The sequence below is a fragment of the Pseudovirgaria hyperparasitica genome (genome assembly GCF_010093815.1).
Source record: "Pseudovirgaria hyperparasitica strain CBS 121739 unplaced genomic scaffold EJ05scaffold_8, whole genome shotgun sequence".
Classification (NCBI taxonomy): Eukaryota; Fungi; Ascomycota; class Dothideomycetes; order Acrospermales; family Acrospermaceae; genus Pseudovirgaria; species Pseudovirgaria hyperparasitica.
The window spans coordinates 237744-254745 of NW_022985556.1; the positions used below are offsets into that span (position 1 = coordinate 237744).

The following is a 17002-nucleotide window of genomic DNA, read 5'->3' on the forward strand; positions in this document are numbered from 1 at the left end:
TCCAAGAGTAAACCATGCCATGCCATGCCGTGCATACATACATACATTATCATGTAAAACAGTCGTGAGAATAACGGTGCGAAGCTCCAGGACAATCCGATGAACTAGGGTATCACGCCCCTGTGAGTAATAAAAAGCCAGCGTATTGCACCCAGTCCTAGTAACGCCGCAGAAACCCATTGAAGGTCCTTGTTAGGTTTTTTTTTCCCTCTATACCAAACGCCCGATCTGAAACGCCGGTATATGTCAAAAACGAATACTGAGATGACTCGTATTGCATGCTGCTGTCCTGCCAGAGGTACAACGTCTACAGTACCAGACTGCACGTAAATATATATTGCCAAATCCTTCGACTATCTCTCATGTGCCTCCCGTCATCGTCTCGTTAGTTTCACAATCCAGTGTTCGAGCTGTCCGTATTGCCATACTGGTATCCGCCCTGGTGCATGTATGGCATCGACCATTCATCACCAATGAAGTCAGGACCGTCCATGGCTAAATTGACGCTCATTGGGCTGGATTGTGTCCCTATCACAGGGAACTGGTGAGGATTCGGATTTTGCGTGAACGACTGGGCATGTGTGGCGGAGTTCTGAAGCATGTACATTGGCACTGTGCCGAAGAGTTGTACATCATCTTGTATACCGGTACTCTCGTAAACCATTTGGCCCTGATTTCCGTTCATCAGAGAGTCGTTCAGAGACTGTCCAGACGTATCCATGAAAGTTATATTTTTCAAATCCTGTTCAGACTGGTTTCCGAATGGTTGACTGTTATTCTCGAACGTTGTCATTGGTTGGTTGGGGTACGCGAATGGATCAGCGGACGGAAACATCATGGCGCTCATGTCTGTGACGGGTGGTCCGAATTCCGAGGTGGTGGCAAAACCATTAATGACAGGCGTTCCAGGAAATTGCTCAGATAGAGGTCGATTGAAACTTGCTGATGATGCCGATGAGGGGGTCATACCAGGTGTTGGCTCAAAGCTGGAACGTTGTGGCGAAATTTGGTATTCCATACCAAGAGGTATCTGCTGTTGTACCAGATGCGAATTGTAAGGATTTGTAGTCTTGAATGGATTAGAAATGTTATCAGGACATGTAGAAGCGCGACGAGGCTTGAAAACAGAGCTCTTAGTGCTTACACTCAAGTCTGGCTGAGAAGAAGTAAGGGGATTAGGCCGAGGCTGATGAGGTCTTTTCTTGTGAGTCAGGGGTGGTATACGGGCCTTACGAAGGTGCTCCGGGACTTGCTCGAAAACGGTCTAATTACCATTAGCTCGATGGATCAACATAGTCTCTTACGTTTGGCTTACCGCTAAAGTGACTGAGCATCGATCTGCAGCTAGACTTCTCTTCGCCAATTGCGAAAGCGTATCCTTCCCGGCCTGCGCGTCTCGCAGTACTTGGCGACTCGTGGGATCATCAGGGTTTTGGAGAACGAAAAACATCAACGACATGATCGAGAAGTATGTCGTATACATTGTAGACCAGTAGGCGCCAGCCAACAGATGCCGAGCCTTCATCTCTACAGCGATGTGGACAGCGTTTCGCGCAACGCTGACACAGGCAACAGCGCATGCGTAAGCTCGTGGGTCAATATCTTTGGACCGGTATTGATCGCATACGTAGTGAAGGAATGGTCGGTACAGCATCATCTGCGCATGCGCATAAACTAGTCGTAACATATGCTGACATCTGTTCACGTTTAGCCCTCAAGATGATCTGACGTGTGCAGAAACCATACCGAAAAATGATACGATTATCATCGCCGCCAGGACGAAGACCCGACGGAAGGGAGCTCCTCCATTGCTCTAGCTGTTGCTCAATGTCGCGGATAGTCGTTAAGCTCACAGTATAATTTTGGCCAGTAAGACCTGTTTCTGCTGAGGTGGTGCCCTTGATAGGATATATTGCACGGACCACGCGACCTATGATGATCATCAATTTAGCATGATGATTGAAGGCAGTCATCACGGAGGTTTTCCCGGCTGGAAACGGTCGGATCTCTTCCTTTGTGATGTATTCGTCATCGACCTCTGAAGGAAAGTCCTGGTCTATATCCTCGTCATTGAGGGTATAAGGTAGACCTATAAGTGCACCAACGTAGAGATCGATTTTTCGAATAACCCAGAAGATTCGTTTGCGCAGCTCCTGTTCGATACAATTGAACTTTGCGTTGAATGAACGATGCAGACCTAGACGAAGAGCAGATCGTATCGCAACACCTATATAAGAGTAGCATGTCGATAGCTTCGCAGAGCTTTGCAGAAATAGGATCATAAAGATGACGGCCTGAATGGACGGGATATCCCTGCATTCAGCAATATCTAATAATTTTCGTGAGGCCTGGAAGTACTTAAAGCTGCATATTGACGTCAGCCGCCTCCCTAGGTCAGACCCGCAGATACTCACCCTTTGTCAATCGCACTCTCATATCCCAACTTGTCCAGTTCACCATCATCCTTACTGAACAGCGTGCCAACGGCAAGAGCTGCGTACAGTAGAGGTAAGAAAGTGTGATCGTCGTGGCTATAGTTGTCGTGGGTATTGTCGTATATTCTGTCAAAGGACTGTTTAAATGATGGCATGTGGACGAAGCGAATGATGGCAGTAGCGTCGATGATAGCGAGCTGGCAAAGCTTCCACGCTTCCTCCCGAGGGGGAAGGTCTACGACATCGAGTCCGTGGTGAGGCGCATTGGAGTCAAGCGGCGATTCGGACGACTTGGGAGAATCGAAGACGGTTGATAATGGTCGTGATTTTACGAATGGTGTACCCTGTCCCTCTGGACCTATAATGTCCCCTAGTTGCTCGCGCATCCGTCGTATGAAGGTGAGACCTGAAGATCCACCGTGGTAATCCCAGTAACCTTGCTCGTCCAAGTCAAGGTTGCCGGTAGCTTTGACCATAGATTCAAGGCGACCTGAGTCTACTCCTTCTTCCGTGTCAGCTCGAAACCCGTTTCCTTGTCCAATCACGGTATTGCTATGTGCGCCTGCTTGACTCATGTGAGACAGCATGCCGGCCTGAAGCTTCTGTTCAAGATTCGGATCTTTGAGGTCGATGGGTAGATTGGGTAGAAGAGCACCAATTACAGCCTTTGCACGCTTCAATTCGTTTTCGAGAGCTTCAATATATTGGGGTTGAGCATTGCGACGCCGGTTCGAGGGTTGATCATATGTACATTCTGATTTGTGTGAGCACCTTTGCAAGCGAAGTCGTTCTGTGGGAGATTTGCGAACCATAGCTATAGACTGTACAATGCGTACACGGCTGCTTGCCGTCACATTTAATCTTCTTCCTGCGACATTCGTCACAGGCTCTTGTCACACGTCTTCTCTTCTGCATCGGCACTTTTGGAGCAGTCTGGTCGCCATTATCAGCCAGTGGGGAGCTGTGATCGTCGGAGTCGCTGTCGTGATCATTCGTCGCGGATGTGTTCCATGCAGCGCCTGAGTGAGAGGCGCTGGTGGTGGTCTGGTCGAAAGGTTCAGCGGACGATGCTTCCATGACAGAGCTGAGAGCGAGGGGGAAGGTGGGGAAGACAGGGAAGTGGATAGAGCACGGAGATATGAATAGGTGGAATTGTCGTCTGGTTGAGTCAGCAGAAGGGACACCGTCCGCCCGTGAACAGCCAAGGAGGGTGTGGAGAGGAAATCCCAGTAGTAAAAGGCTTGGGTGGAGCGGGATGTGTCAGGGAGCTCTCCAGTGGAGAGGAGAGGAATGAAGCCTCGCTCCTAGCTGTGAACTAAATGGTTGAGATAGAAGTCGGGGGTGGAGATAGTGAAGACTATCTCCGAGTGCAATTCCCGGGCATCTTGTGTAGTCACATAATATATATAGAGCGAGAGAGACGCGCAAAGCCACATGGTCCAGATCTACGTATGGAAAAAAGGTATCTTGCGGTGTTGCGCGCGACCATGATCACCAAAGTACGTACGTAGTGAGTATGACACGGCAAAACACACATTGGGATGGGAATTGGGATAGGGTGGTCCGAGCGTTGGAAGTTGGAAGTGATGATGATGATGACAACTGCGCAAATCCTCTGGGCTCCTCTCGGCGTCTGCACAGACCCTTCTCACCACAGCTTCGGGACCAGATCTATATTCCGTGAGGGATTGGGGTGCGACTGTCAACAAATCAACAAATGGTGATACACAATGCCCCTTTCATTGGACACCGCTGCCGATCGTCATTGTCGCCCCGGCATTTCGCTTACATGCACTGCACTCTGCACTCTGCACTCTGCACGTTAACACGATAAAGCCCAGCTTGACCCTGGCTTCGCACTGCACGGCCGTATTTTTCAAGAACTTATAATGTGCAACTAATCATTCTCTTCTTCAGATTGGACGAGTCGAGGCCAAGACTATTCGCCGCCGGCCTGTAGATCCAACAAGCGTATTCTCCAAGTTTGGCTCCAGCATTTGATATGATATTCTAGTGAACCTAGTCGACCGCAAAACACTCCAAGGACCTTGCCTGGCTCCGCCGAGTCACATCACCATACCTCAGGAAAGAGTATGATCAAAATGTCCGCATACGCGGTCTCTGGCTGATGACAAAGCTCGTGTTAGACGCCTGCAGATCACTGAACTGTTCCAGCTGGTCTAGATGCAGGTCCTCTTCCGTTTAGCAGCTCTATCAAATGCTTACGCATTAAATGCCTCTCATCTTCACCAGCGCTGACACGGTAACAGCCTTTATCAACGACCTTTGACGCTGGAAGAGGTCCCAGGGGCGACAGACCTGCACACTGCTCTTTGTCACAATCCCAGCAGACGCTTGCCGCTTCTTAGGCGCCGTCTGCAAGCCGCAACTTGTGGAATTGTTCTTGGGAGACTTGGCTGTTGGGGTTCGTTCAAGCTTTTCACTCTTCCAAGCCTTGTGGGCCGACCACTACGAGAGAGCACTACGCCACCTGTCGCGAAACTCGAGCATGTTCCCACTAATTAAGACCTCTTGTAGGCCGCGTCATCTTTAAGACTATTGAAGAAGTACCTTATTCAGGTATAACTCTCTCAGCCCGCTTAGTCATAGGCCAGGATTTCGACTAGGGCATTACGTGCTGTTCCCTCCCACTGTCTGCACAAATTTATCACCAGACCAGCTGATTCCAAACAAAGTCCAGCGTTCAAGGTTATAGGTTTAGGCTAACGTTGGGCAGGCTAGTACTGTGCAAAAGCGATTCTTTGTGACTCGAATTTCGATCTTCCAATCTAATCAGCCCGATGCCATTCAGGTAGGTATTGATACTCCCCTGAAAGTATCTCTATAATGATCGATCTCCTTGACTGTATAACTGTGGCAGGCCCAATATCTGCACGTCCCCTCGCTTCCAATAAGCCTCGGCCTCGGTATACCTTAATCGACAACGCTACCCCGCTTTAGGCCTAATAGGTGAAGTCGCTTACTGTTGGGAATGCGGACCTGGCTCCACTTGCAAACTTTTTGCAGGAAACGATGTCCTTGACAGCCATGCGACATTGCAACATGCGCCAAATGTGCACCCTGCAATGCGACCATACAGCCTACCAATTGTGTAGGTCTTCTTGGGTAATCTTGTCACCGTATACTATAGATGTCATTGGACGATTACCTCGTGCCATCCTTCTATACAAAGTTTGTAAAAAGTAACGAACAATCCATCATTATCCTCTCTACGTATCCGTTACAAGAGGTACTATAGATACGAGCGGATACGATCACATATGTATAACTTTGTAACACGCCCGTCGACCGTGGAACCAGGTGGTGTGGCGTGACGCCAAAGGCCAGTCTGTACAAACTCTATTTACATTCACCGAGCATATCGCCTCGAACCCTGCCACGGCTGTCATCAAGACCAAGGAGCTTTATGTGTGCCTCCGGAGAAGCCTCAATCGAGAGTGGATATCAATCCCGCTGCCGAGCCGCTTGGACCCAAGACAGCGGATTGCCTGCGAGGCGCGAGTGGAGTCTCGGCGTCGGGTCGGGAGTTCTCCAGCAGAACGTCTCTCGGATCGGCCTTCTCTAAACCCGAAGCGGGCGGAGAACGAAGAAGGGCGACTGCGTTTACTCTGGCGAACGCATTCGGAGAAGCTTGTCTAGAGCGGAACGATTTTATTGACGTTTGAATATGGACAGGGACAACTATGATAATTTAGGCTCTTAAGGATCTACAAAACCACTAGTTTCATACGACACTGGTGGGTATGTGGAGGGATGTATACGTAGATGGTGTAGATTGACTTGGAGATTTCAAATGTATAAAGCGTGTTCGAAAGTAATACGTACGATCTACATCGAAAAGCTAATAGCTGTACTTAATTTGCTTAGTATGTCACGTCGAGTACGAGGTCTGTTACGATTATATGTCCGTCCTTTGCTACGGGTTAGCATTATAGGATCAAGTTGTATAGAACTAGGGATAACACCTTCCTTCGATAAGATCATCTTCCACATTCCGCAAACAGACGAAACCACTACTGAAACGATTCCAACTATAATTCCATGCCACCACATCAATAATAAGATATTTTAAACAGACAGAATTCTAGATATGTAGCACTTCTACTGGTCTTGAAGTTATTAGATATCGCTGCTATCGTTGCTACCCTGTAGTCGCTTATGTTCGCGGAATAAATGTGTCCAAGAGGCTGTTACTACTTTAACCTCAATTGCATATACATTAAAAGCTCCAAAGTTAAGATAAGCCAAGCAACTTACCATCGCCTATGAAGCGGAGCATCAGTCCTTTCATCCATGATAAGTATCATCACCACACTACTATATACGATTCCTATCTTGTTGCTTAGCATTTGACATACCACTCTATTATAACTACGTAAGCCATGAAGACGACATGTTCTCTTCGTAATAAATCAAGTTCATAGTAATACGTCATTTTCCTAGAACATAAGTCGCTTATCATTTTTCAGTTCCACGCATGTGTTTATATACACCCATTAAATAGTTATTCTACCTCTCTACCTCTATATATAAGTCTATATAATAGAATATCTATATAGACTTATAGAGTAGAATAAGATAATTAATTCTACTCTATATACCTTCTAAGCTCTATACCCTCTACTATACTCTATAGTAAGAGAGCTTATTTTCTTAGAGAAGAAAAAGAAGATAGACTTTCTAGAACCTAACATGTTCTTCGAATAGCTCTCTTCTAAGAGCTTTTAAGAATTTATTAAGCCTCTTCCCTATCTCTCGAGAGAAACTTTATAAGAATAAAATAAATCTATAGAAGAATTATATATCTAATTACTTAGTTTATTTACTTTTGAAGTTCTTATATACTTAGACTAGATATAAGAGTAGTAAAGGCTCTAGATAGAAAGATAGGGTAGAGAACGCGTTTTTATAAGTGCTTAATAACCTAGGTACTAGAAAAACGATGGATGTGTTAAAGGCTAAGCTCTATTTAAAATAAGTTAATGTTCGTTTAGAAGGAAGTAAGAATATAGTGGTACTTCTGTCTCAACGGACTAATAACACGACTGTTGAATACTTCGCCTTCTGTAAAATTCGCTCTCTCTCTCTCTTAACTCTTGAAACTTCAATCAATCAATTAATAAATCAATAAATGCTCTTATAACCTCAAGTTTGTTAGTTTAATAGTCTGGACTCCGCGGCTACGATCGATACAGTGATACAGTCGTCTCGACTAGTATAATTCAGGTCACGGAGCTCGGAGTTTACGAATGACGGCCGGATGTTACTACGTCGACTGTCTGTTAGTGGTTGACGTGGACTTGACACTGTGCATATGAGTGTAAGGTGGCGGGCTCCACGCACCAACGATCTACACCAAAAGGACCAAATCTTGAAGCTACTGCTTCAAGGGTAGAGCACACTGCTTATATACGACTGCTACACACATGTAGAATCAACTGGCAGGCCACGTGCCTGACAATGAGTGCAAAACATTTCAGGCTTTTTTTACAACTACGCCGGAGTACACTAGTCTATAACCAGTTAGAGCATCCGAAGACTACTAACATAAGCTATACATTCCTTACCTAGTACGCCGACTCTAAAAATAAGTATGTCTGCCTTTACTAATTACTACTACTCCTCCTATAGAAGACCTCTCGGACGGCATTGTCCATGACCTTTGTAAGCACGCCCCAAAATCTACTTACTATCGATTTCTAGCCTGGCCCACCAATAATCGAAAAGGTATTTAAAGTATATAGTACTTTTCTAATGGGTATTTTGTATATTTTTCTAGCTAAGTCATGCTATTCGCGTTGCTAATTACCCTCCATGTTACTTATGGTCACAGAAAAATGCCGCTCAGCATGGATTGATAGCTTGGCAGACTCCACCTTAGCGTTCGCTTCTTCGGCCGCTCTATGCGCTCATTCTCTGCTGACTCGAAATCCCCGCAGGAGCACGTACTACAACTGACGGACTTCTACGGTCTTGTTAGTCGACATTGCTGGGACTATACAGCTGCCATAGCTCGTAACCAAGTCAACGCCAAGACCTGGAGTGCATCCTCTTTCCTTAGCTACGTATATGGATGTGAGTAAGAGGCATCAACGTTGTTTGGTCTCTTCCGAGAATCACGCCATTCGTTGCCGCACCCTGAAGAGCCTCTAGAACTTCCGTTATACCACGTGTTGCATGTAGCACGCTCACGGCCTGCTCTATCCATCCATCGCGTGTCGTCTTCTGCGAACTCGAGCGCGCCGCGGTATTTTATCAGGTCGGCCCAGAATACCGGTATCTAAGAAGCCATTTACCACGAATGTTGCGTCTTGGTAAAAACAGATCAGACCCCCTCACCTAACGATCCTAAAAGTGATGTCTTTCATTCTTGTGAGCACTCCCAAGGTACTCCATTGTATGCACTTTCGACATCGAACCCAACCAGTGACAAATTTTCTCTCACACTACGTTTCTTTCATCTTCACTATTGATAGTTGGAGAGCTTCTTTCCTTTCTTGTACCACTGATTTAGGTGCGGAGAAGCCGATTCCTTGTTTCCGCTCAGTAGAATGCTCTGCTACATTAACTCGTCTTGAGGTCTTCGTTTGCATGCTAGATCGATATGTGTCCAGTACCCTGTTGTCGGGCCGTCCAGGATTCCTTAGAGGCAGTCTGATCAATGAAGGTCGATGGCAATTGCCCCAATTTGATCAATGCATTAGAGGGCGTGGACGAGTTTCTGAGTCGTGAGCCAGACTTATTTAAAGTTACACTCGCTATACAATTCATTCCCGGTGCTTTATTTTAATTTTCGCCACGCGGCCGTGCGTCATGCAGCCGTGCATGTTTTATATCTTTACATAATTAAAATTAGAATCCTTTAAAAGAAATACCTTCAAGTTCGCTAAGCTAATTACTAGAACAATTCACATAGAATCCCGTATATAATGGAAGTCCGGAGTATCGAGCACGTGCACCAAGGAAAACGTATTCTCCGTGTATATTATAGGTTATAAATGTTGGGTATAGTGCAACAGGATATAAGACTAGAGTCGAGATAGCTACGCTCGTGCATACGTGCCAGGATTCTAGATGTTTGATAGATATACATGTATATGGAAGTAGGCGAATCCTATGCGAAGGAGATCTGTAGAAGGTCCCAGTTGCCTAAACAGGACTAGTGATTAATGACATACTATTGCGTTCTTAATAAATATCCTTTGATTTCTTCTTTCCATTCATGACTATTATCTATGTACCCTCGCTCTATGTTCGTCTAAAGCTGGTACCTCTACTTTAATCATTTTTTGTTATAATGCTCTCTCTTCCACTCTCTCTGACGCTCTTTGGGGGATTACTTTCTCTAGCTCTGGCTGATATAACGTATGGCTTTTATCCAGAATGTATGAACTATCCAGTCCGCCCTATCTTCGAGGAAGCTCTACATATGACTAGGCTGGCTAGAGAGGGCATTTCCTTATGGAACATTCCAGATCATCTAAAGGCTTCTTTCACAGTCATCTTCTATGGATATGACTCGGAAGCTCGGAACAAGGCATCTGAAGTATTAGGATTGGTAGGCGATTTGACAGAGGCCTCCTGGACAACTGCAGACATTCGAATTTTCTGTGACGACAACCACTGGGAAATGTTACCAGATGATCAGCTCACCCCGGATCAAGTTCCTGAAGACCACTCTCCGGGCGAACCAGTCGCGTTCGATCCCATCAACGATGTATATCTGAATGAGAAACCTTGCGCCGAATCGAATATTGTTTATCGGATCTCACGGAGGCCCCAAAGATCCCCTGAGCTCCCAATGCAGCTCACCATCACATGGTGCGGGGAATTCTGGCCTACGAGTCGTTTTTTTACACTCAAAGATCCGCCTCAAGATGTGACCTTCAGGCATACACAAATGGACGCAATTCGGTACGCCTGTTTAACTCCTCTATTCGTGGCCATACTACTAGATGCTGTATATCCCGACGGTAAGTCACACCCCCCGTGCATTCGTTCATCTGTCTTCACAGATACTAAAAGAGTATTATAGCTTTGGAGATAGCCACAGCATGGCGTGATGCTTTAGCGTTATCTAGGGCTGAAGCACTTAGTAATATAGATAGTTACGGTAGGTTGAATTATTATTAAACCTGTAGGCGACCACTAATACTATATAGTGTTTTATTGTATTTTGGCACTCTTAGAAAAGACGGGTTATAAGCTGATACAAGAGCCACAGTTTATCGGAGCCGGATGGGTCCTGAGAGCCGATGAATAACGATCATATATATATTTTACAATTACCTATGTTTCTATAACGGCGCCATCTAGAACTCCTCGGGTTTTCTTAGTCTTAACTGAGATTCCTCGGTATTAGGTTTGGGGTTAGTCATCTTACTTGGTCTCTGACTCAACTCATCTTTACTGTATTACATAACCTCTCCTTTGACCTTGTCAAGACCCCTCCCATCTCAAGCCGTCAACAGTAAATTCCCTAGGCCTCGACCTCAGTCACACCCAACTTCAAACACGAGCCGCACAAGATATCGTAATGCCCAAGCACCCTTTTAAACCCGTGGTAGCAATCACACGATATACCATCCTCCTCCCCCTCAGCGGCCGCTGCCCCATCAATCATAGAATTCGTCGCAAGCGAAGTTTCCCAAAGCCAAGACTCTGACGGGCGTCTCTTCGCGTCTTCCTATATATTAAATAGCCATTTCCGTTCCTGTCATGAGATGGGTACCCGTACAGACCGACCACGGGCATACGAAGTCAATGGCTCGGCATAGTCTACGTCCAGCACTACCCGGATGAACTAGGCGACACACCATCTACCAGCGCTACGGGAGAGTGTCGACTCGCTAATAGTACTGATACAGCGCGAGGTCCCTAAGGTCCGCTCTCAGGATCACATTTCACTCGACAGCATCAGCCAAAGCGATACGACCGCGCACACAGTGTTGTCGTACAACGATCTGTTCAAAGCCCCGATTGTCGGGCTTTACAAATAGCTATCCTGCCGACCAACAGTCTCGGACATCGCGAATTGCTTCTAGAGCGAAAGTACGTACCGCGTATCGGTCGTAGATACAGATTAATTCAGTTGATTCTGGCACTGACACTCATCAGACAGGCCGGCCAGTCAGGCTTACCGCTAAGATTGCCCATGGTATAAAGGTACTGCCCGGACTTGCGTTGCTCAGCTTGCGGTCGCGCATGTGGGTGCGGTTGTGGTGGGAATCTGGGGCGATGAAACAACTCTGGGCTGCAATCTTGCTTTTTGTGCGGTGCTGGAGGCATTATTGATTTCCCTGCTCGTGTTTCAAATCCACAGATTCTACAGAGGAGGCCAATCGAGAGATTGACAGTGACCTTGACAACTTTATCGAGTCTTCTTAGGAGATTAAGGAGGCAGTTGCGAAGGCTAAAATCACAGTGAAATTTCACAAGGGCAAATTAATAAGTATAAATAGCAGTACTATAGATAAATCTCTATTTTCTATTCTAGATAGATATATTATTATATGTAGATCTGCTGTTGGCCCTACTAAAGTCAATAAAGTTATAAAAGTATAGAACCTACCCATATTATATCGTCGTCTACTTCGTTAGCGAAACCAGAAAATATTACTCTAAAAGTAACTATTGCATAGATCTTGTTTTGACGACAATCGTATCTAATCGTTGCAGCTATATAATTATTTAGTGATATTTATAGAATAATTCTCTAGGAGGCCTGGAACCCCTGGATTTCCATTTATAGCTCTAGTACGAGAATAAGAATGGTCCTTTGACTGACGCCATATACGACATAACAAGTATCACGAATCGTAGAAAGCACGAAACAGTCTCTATACAGCTATTACAGAAACACCCAAGCTATATTCTCTGATCTCACACAATTCCCACCCACCCCCTATCCCCCCCTCCCCTCAAGACCCCCACTCATTCCCTATCCCCTCACTCAACCTCCCACTCCGCCGGCACCTCCGCCGGCCTCGCCCTCCCCATCGACCAATCATTCCCCCTTAACGCCACAGAAACCGCAAACAACGCCAACGAATCCGCATTCCGCAGCGCGCTCTCCGGCCGCCGCGACCCCAGCATCATCGCCTTATCCCAGCCATACGCTAGCCCACCGTCCTCGCCTCGCTCGTCGGTAGCAGCATTGTGGGGGCCCATGACGGCGCGGGTATGCGTGAGCTCGTGCAGGAGGGCGAAGGCGGGGAGGATGGTGCGGATGTCGTCGAGGTGGCGGATTAGAGGCGGGTTTGTGGGTGGGGGGTGGGCGTCGAGGGTGGTGTGGGGGACCGGGAAGGTGGTTGTGAGGATGGTGGGGAGGGATGTGTTGCTGACGGTTGTGAACCAGGATGGGCCTTTTGGGGGTGGGTTAGTGGGTTTGTGTTTTGGGAGGAGAGGGAGGATAGATTAGGGAAGAGGGGCAGGGGGGGGAGGGGACGTACATATAACTATGATTTCGTCTTTGAATATGCGGAGGACGTCGAGGTCGATGTGGCGTTGCTGGATGTATGCGGCAACGTAGCGGCCTGCGCCGTCGTGTGCTTGTTGGCAGCCATAGTGTGGTGCGGCGAGCAGCGGGTCGTCGTTACAGTAGATTGGGAGGTCGAGATTGCGGATGTTGCTAAAGGTGCTGTATACGTGGCGGATCTGTGGTGAGAGATGAATGTCAGTCAAACACACTCCTGAAGTTTGTGCTAGGGCAGTGACCTTATCAAAGCGAGCCTTGAGGACAGACCGGGAAGTTCTGCCATCTATAATTCCGAAGAGCATTTCATAGGTGTATATAAGGCGGCGGTAGTTCTCCCCCTGAGGACCCTTCTCGCGCATTCGCGCGTCCAGGCGATTTGTGTCGCCGAGAAATGGCTCGATAAGATCGAGATCTTTCAGGGCTTGGCGGGTGATTGCTTGGACGTCGTGGATGGCGTGGTCGACTTTGATAGTCTGTGCTGTGGTGCATGTGTCGCTGTCGAAATGCATGGTGATGTAGCTGGCGCTTCGGAATGCGGGCATGTAGGGACGTACGAAGGGGGCGAGTAATGGGATGAGTATACCGGTGACAATCAGGGAGAAGAGGAGGTGAGGCATGTTTGCATACTTGATTAGATTTGAAAAACGCGTTGAAGTGAGAGAGTCAGTAGGAGCTATTTTTTCACGTAGTCGAATGAAAATTCATTTGGAGAGTAGAAGAGTAGATCGTAGAGAATGCGTAAAGCTATATGTAGCTGAGACGGAAAGGCATGGTCACTACAAATATTCTCTTGAGTTCTCTTGTTTGCAATAGGGATTTTCGACAGGGGTATGGTCGGTGAAATTCGCGTGTCAACATGGCACTCAAACAATGCCTATTGTCACCCTGCCTAGCGCGCAAGCGGGTCTCTACATTGCATACGCAGCTTTTTCAGTGTTGTCGCCTAGCCGACGACGTGATCTCACTGTCATTCCGCTCTAACAATTGCAAGTCAGTGCCTTTAAATGGACTACCACTCTCCTTGCAAGACCACTGGACTATGGGCAAGGCGCATCGTGCAAAGACCTGCCAGTATAATGCCAATAATCAAAAGCTTATCACGTTAACAACTCCCCAGCTCACCGTCATCTCACAATGCCCACGAGCACAACACATATTACGCACACACACATTCCACGGATCACAGCACACAACCATACTCTGACTCAGACATTATCACATTACTATTCAAGTCCATCTCCATACCAATCCTCATAAACCCTCCCCTGAAAATCATCTCAATGAATATCAACAGCCACGCGATTCGTCATAAACCTCTTGATATTCGGCAAGAAGCAACTCGCAACAATGCTCACCGCTCCAAACGCAATACTCGCATACCACACCCCTTTCAAGCTCTCCGTAAATGCCCAACGCGCCTGCAGCCCGCCAACCTGCAGAATCTCCATCGTAACTCCGGGGATTGTGAGCGCGGATGTTGGATCGGTGAAGAGGGCACCGATGAAGGCCTCGACAGAGTCGACTGGCAACCCTGCTGCGACGACGGCCGGGGCGATGAGTTTGGGTACGTTGGTCATGAAAGAGGTGTTGAAGATGTTGTAGTAGATGGTCGTGCCGACGGAGCCACCGAGGAAGCGCACGGCGAGGGATAGTGCGGCCGTGGTGCCGATATATGCGTCAGGGCCTGGAATGATGTGTGAGCTAAATAGGAGGGTACTGGGCGCTACAAGAGACTTACAGCAATAGAGGGCGACGGTCAGGCAAGGCACAATCACACCTCCAATACCGAGCGAGCCAAGGGTGGCGAATGCTACGGACCGCGGCATGTTGAAGGGCGTGGCCGAAGCAAGCGAGCCGCAGAAGGCAGTCATAAGTACGGAGCAGGTTACGAACATCCAGGCGACGCGGCCGCGGCTGTATGTGATGCCGGCACTGACTAGACAGGCCCCGATCAAGATAGCAAGAGGATACCAGAAGCCGCGGAGGCCAGTCTGCAATGAGTCAGTACATACAATGGTGAATATGAAAAAGTAGTGATGTACCTGTTCAGGGCTTGCTGGCCAGACGTTCTGCAGCATCAGAGGGAAAAAGCCAAGAATTGAGTAGAATTCCATACCTATTTACAAGATTAGTTGATGAGCTTGTTGGTGAATGCTTCAGAGAAGAGTGCATGGTTCATACCCGCAATGAAGACTATGATGTACGACATCAGCACAACGCGCTGGCCTTTGAAAATTGCCGCAGGCACCATCGGGAATTTTGGGATGAACGCCTCGTACACGCAGAATGCGACGATGAGGAGAATGCCAATGATCAGTGGTGCAAGAGTAGTAGCGCTCGTCCAGGGCGCCTGGTAGCCGCCATACTGAAGACCTACGAGAAACAGCGTGACTCCGCTGATGCTCAAGAAAGCACCGCCCCAGTCAATGCGCTTCAAGATGTCCATTCTCGATAGATCATCGACCATATGACGTGGCGGTGGATGGTAGCAGAGGATGATACCGATCGTGCCGATACCGTTCCAGATGGCAGCAATGCCGAGTGCCCAGCGCCAGGTGGAGTGTGCGTGGAGCTCTTCAATGTAGAGGATGTATGGGATGAATGGTAGAATGCTGAATGTGACGACCGAGAGCGTCACTCCGCGATACCGAACGGGCTGGACGCCTGGTCAGCATAAATGTTGATGAAGAATATGAGAAGCCGCTTACAGTGATCTCGGCAACACCAGCCAAAGCCGTCAGTTCGCATATGCCGGCGCCAATACCACCCAGAGCTTGTGCAGTGACAGAGGAGCCCAGTGATTTGGAAGTTGCTTGCACAACACTGGCGACAATCAGTAGCAGAGAGCCGAAGATGGTCACGTATCGCCTCCCTAGAAGATCACTGATATACCCTACAAAGGGGCATATAGCACTACCACATTGTTAACGAGTGAAAGTCGTCCATGCAGGAGGGAAACATACGTAACAGCAAGAGTATTTGCAGTCAGCAGCCAATTAGGATACTTGGTACCGATGCTCGCTCCGATGTAGTTGAGTGTGCCGCCTGTCATGTAAAGAATCGACTGAGCACCTGCAAAGCCAAGTCAGCAGCTGAATTGTAGATGACCAAGCCAAGTCTACTCACCAACATAGACCAGACAAAGTGACACGACAGCCACAACCCTCGTCAACGTCCATGGTACTTGTGAAGCAGACTTCGCCTCTGTGAGAGGTGCCCCAGTTGCATTGTGCTTGCCCTTTTCGTCTCCACTACTCTCAACGTCGGGGTCTCTGTTGTAGTTGCTCTCCATCGCTTGAGCCTCCACTTCGCGTGGTCCGTCTATATTCTGTTGAAATGAAGCTTTGGCACGGCAAGGAAAGTTCGACGCGACTCTAAATACCAACACATTCTCGTCATCGTGGGATGTAGCCTTTTATGTACCTTTGTCCACAAAGACTATTCCCGCATGGTCAACATTAGACCCGATCCTTCATACAAGATCATCATCAGTTGGAACGCGAGACAAGTGTGAGGCACGGCTCATCTTGTCCAATAAACACCATCAATACGTTTGCTTGTCGGGGCCTACATAGGTCTCGAACCTAAACCCGCACGGAACGCATCGAGAAGCGTGCAGATGTGGAGATAGTCTGCGATGAAAACCTGGGGAATATCATGCGGGGGGACGCCTCAAATAACACCAGTGATGGGAATAACTAGCGCTGGGGGCTATTCCCATAGACGCTAAGCCTTTCTGGGAGTACTTAGCCTGCAAAGTGTGCGCTAGTGCCGAATGATTACCTGTAAGAGCTTAGCGTGTTGATGGGTGGACAGCCGTTCTTGGGACGCCCATTACGCCTTATGCTTCTCTTTGAACGCGGTAGTCACGCGCTCCTCGTTTACTGTTGCTTTATCAAGTCATGAAAACGTCCAGATTGTCGTGTCAGTATTTCCGACATCATGGTCGGCCGAAGCCACGGCGAGGAGGCATGAGATGTGGCTTATTCCCTCCAAACGGATGGACGAGACGTTTGTACCTGAAGATTGGAGACATTCATGGTTAGTCGACGTTGTCAACTAGGTGCTA

At 47.7% G+C, this 17002-nt stretch overlaps 4 protein-coding genes across 4 annotated transcripts; 1 reads left to right on the top strand and 3 right to left on the bottom strand.

Moving 5' to 3' along the window:
* Nucleotides 1-391: 391 nt before the first annotated feature.
* EJ05DRAFT_438909 (uncharacterized protein) lies at nt 392-3350 on the bottom strand (the record flags this gene model as incomplete). The annotated part of the gene is made up of 5 exons (XM_033741847.1): nt 392-1264; nt 1316-1697; nt 1747-2364; nt 2415-3189; nt 3245-3350. 5 exons carry the CDS (start codon nt 3348-3350, stop codon nt 392-394), a joined length of 2754 nt encoding a protein of 917 aa, XP_033600341.1.
* Nucleotides 3351-9885: 6535 nt separating this feature from the next.
* On the top strand, nt 9886-10719 carry EJ05DRAFT_500416 (uncharacterized protein; the record flags this gene model as incomplete). Its single annotated transcript, XM_033746991.1, has 2 exons — nt 9886-10429; nt 10619-10719. 2 exons carry the CDS (start codon nt 9886-9888, stop codon nt 10717-10719), a joined length of 645 nt encoding a protein of 214 aa, XP_033600342.1.
* Nucleotides 10720-12404: 1685 nt separating this feature from the next.
* Nucleotides 12405-13550, bottom strand: EJ05DRAFT_528329 (uncharacterized protein; the record flags this gene model as incomplete). Its single annotated transcript, XM_033748905.1, has 2 exons — nt 12405-12820; nt 12908-13550. The coding sequence occupies 2 exons, from the start codon at nt 13548-13550 to the stop codon at nt 12405-12407; spliced, it is 1059 nt and encodes a 352-aa protein (XP_033600343.1).
* Nucleotides 13551-14155: 605 nt separating this feature from the next.
* On the bottom strand, nt 14156-16563 carry EJ05DRAFT_510764 (putative major facilitator superfamily transporter). Its single transcript, XM_033748200.1, has 7 exons — nt 16060-16563; nt 15897-16005; nt 15642-15846; nt 15115-15589; nt 14976-15049; nt 14672-14924; nt 14156-14617 (listed from the first exon to the last, which is right to left on the bottom strand). The coding sequence occupies exons 1-7, from the start codon at nt 16223-16225 to the stop codon at nt 14211-14213; spliced, it is 1689 nt and encodes a 562-aa protein (XP_033600344.1). The 5' UTR covers nt 16226-16563; the 3' UTR covers nt 14156-14210.
* Nucleotides 16564-17002: the final 439 nt, after the last annotated feature.

Coding starts and splice junctions, on each gene's coding strand:
- EJ05DRAFT_510764 (XM_033748200.1), bottom strand. CDS start 16,225: ATGGAGAGCAACTACAACAGAGACCCCGACGTTGAGAGTAGTGGAGAC. Junction 16,006..16,059: donor ACTTTGTCTGGTCTATGTTG/GTGAGTAGACTT, acceptor TTGGCTTTGCAG/GTGCTCAGTCGATTCTTTAC. Junction 14,618..14,671: donor GACCGTCGCCCTCTATTGCT/GTAAGTCTCTTG, acceptor ACATCATTCCAG/GCCCTGACGCATATATCGGC.